General features: G+C 40.1%; 1 protein-coding gene across 1 annotated transcript in view; it reads right to left on the reverse strand.

Annotated features, from left to right (window-relative positions):
- Positions 1-14: 14 nt before the first annotated feature.
- Positions 15-1,395, reverse strand: part of LOC101859736 (ras-related protein RabG2) — a gene marked incomplete at its 5' end in the record, with an annotated part of 2,263 nt that continues 882 nt past the window's right edge. The window contains 2 exons of the mRNA XM_005108617.1: positions 15-247; positions 1,272-1,348. Of these exons, the coding sequence (XP_005108674.1) occupies positions 15-247; positions 1,272-1,348 (310 nt within the window). The remainder of the gene's footprint in view (positions 248-1,271; positions 1,349-1,395) is intronic.

The raw sequence follows: 1,395 nt of genomic DNA on the forward strand, positions 1-1,395 counted from the left end.
CACACACACACGCATCAACAAAGACAGACAAATGCTTTCTTCTGTCTATCCATTTCCTCCTGGCTCTTCAAGGACGGTTTGATGACGCTGGAGCTCGATGGGTTGATGGTGACTTCTTTGGCGATTCTGTCCACGACTAGCTGAATGCCCTCAATGACGTTGTAGAACTGGGCGGAGTCACACTCCATATAAGGCAATCCCCGGCTGTCCGCGTACTTTCGGGCGGCTTGAGATGTGACGGTCCGCTCTGTGGGGATGAGATGAGAGGAGATGAGAGGGGATGAGAGAGGATGAGAGAAGAGGAGAGGATATAGAAGGAGATAAGGTGAGGTGAGAGGAGAGGAGATGAGATGAGATGAGGTATGTGAGGTAAGATAAGGTAAGGTAAGGTAAGGTAAGGTAAGGTAAGGTAAGGTAAGGTAAGGTAAGGTAAGGTAAGGTAAGGTAGGGTAAGGTAAGGTAAAAACAGATAAGATAACATAAGACAAGATAAAGAGTGATTAGATCAGACAAGGTAAACAAATTAAGACATGGGAGGATGCGCTACGATCAGTTCAGACAATATGAGATAAGATGCAATAACAATGATAATATGATCAGATCTGACAAGACAAAATAAGACAGGGGACGATAGGATACGATCAGACAATATAAAATAAGATGAGATAAGATAATTATGATAAAATGAGGTACAATAAGATATGATTAGACCTGAGATGACAAATAAGATAAAAGATAAGACCTAGAGACACAGACAAGCACACAAACTGATATATAAACATATAGACAGACACAGACAAACAAACAGACAAACTGATATATAAACATACAGACAGACAGACACCAACAGACACGAACACACAAACAGACAAACTGACATATAAACATACAGACAGTCACAGAGAAACAGACAAACTGATATATAAACATACAGACAGACAAACAGACACAAACAAACAAACAGACAAACTGATATATAAAGATACAGATAGACAAACAGACACAAAACAAACAAACAGACAAACTGACATATAAACATACAGACAGACAAACAGACACAAACAAACAAACAGACAAACTGATATATAGAGATACAGACAGACAGACACCAACAGACACGAACACACAAACAGACAAACTGACATATAAACATACAGACAGACAGACACAAAAACAAACAGACAAACGCACAAACAGACAAACTGACATATAAATATACAGACAGACAGACACAAAAACAAACAGACAAACGCACAAACAGACCGACTGACCTGGAGAAGCACAGTGGTTCCCCAACAAGACACGAGAGCACCCAGAGGCCATGGTGAAGGAGTCTAAGTCTGAAAGCCTGAAAAGGAAAGAAAAATGTAATGATTTTACGCACTCCTTGACTCA

Source organism: Aplysia californica, unplaced genomic scaffold (genome assembly GCF_000002075.1).
Source record: "Aplysia californica isolate F4 #8 unplaced genomic scaffold, AplCal3.0 scaffold00704, whole genome shotgun sequence".
Lineage (NCBI taxonomy): Eukaryota > Metazoa > Mollusca > Gastropoda > Aplysiida > Aplysiidae > Aplysia > Aplysia californica.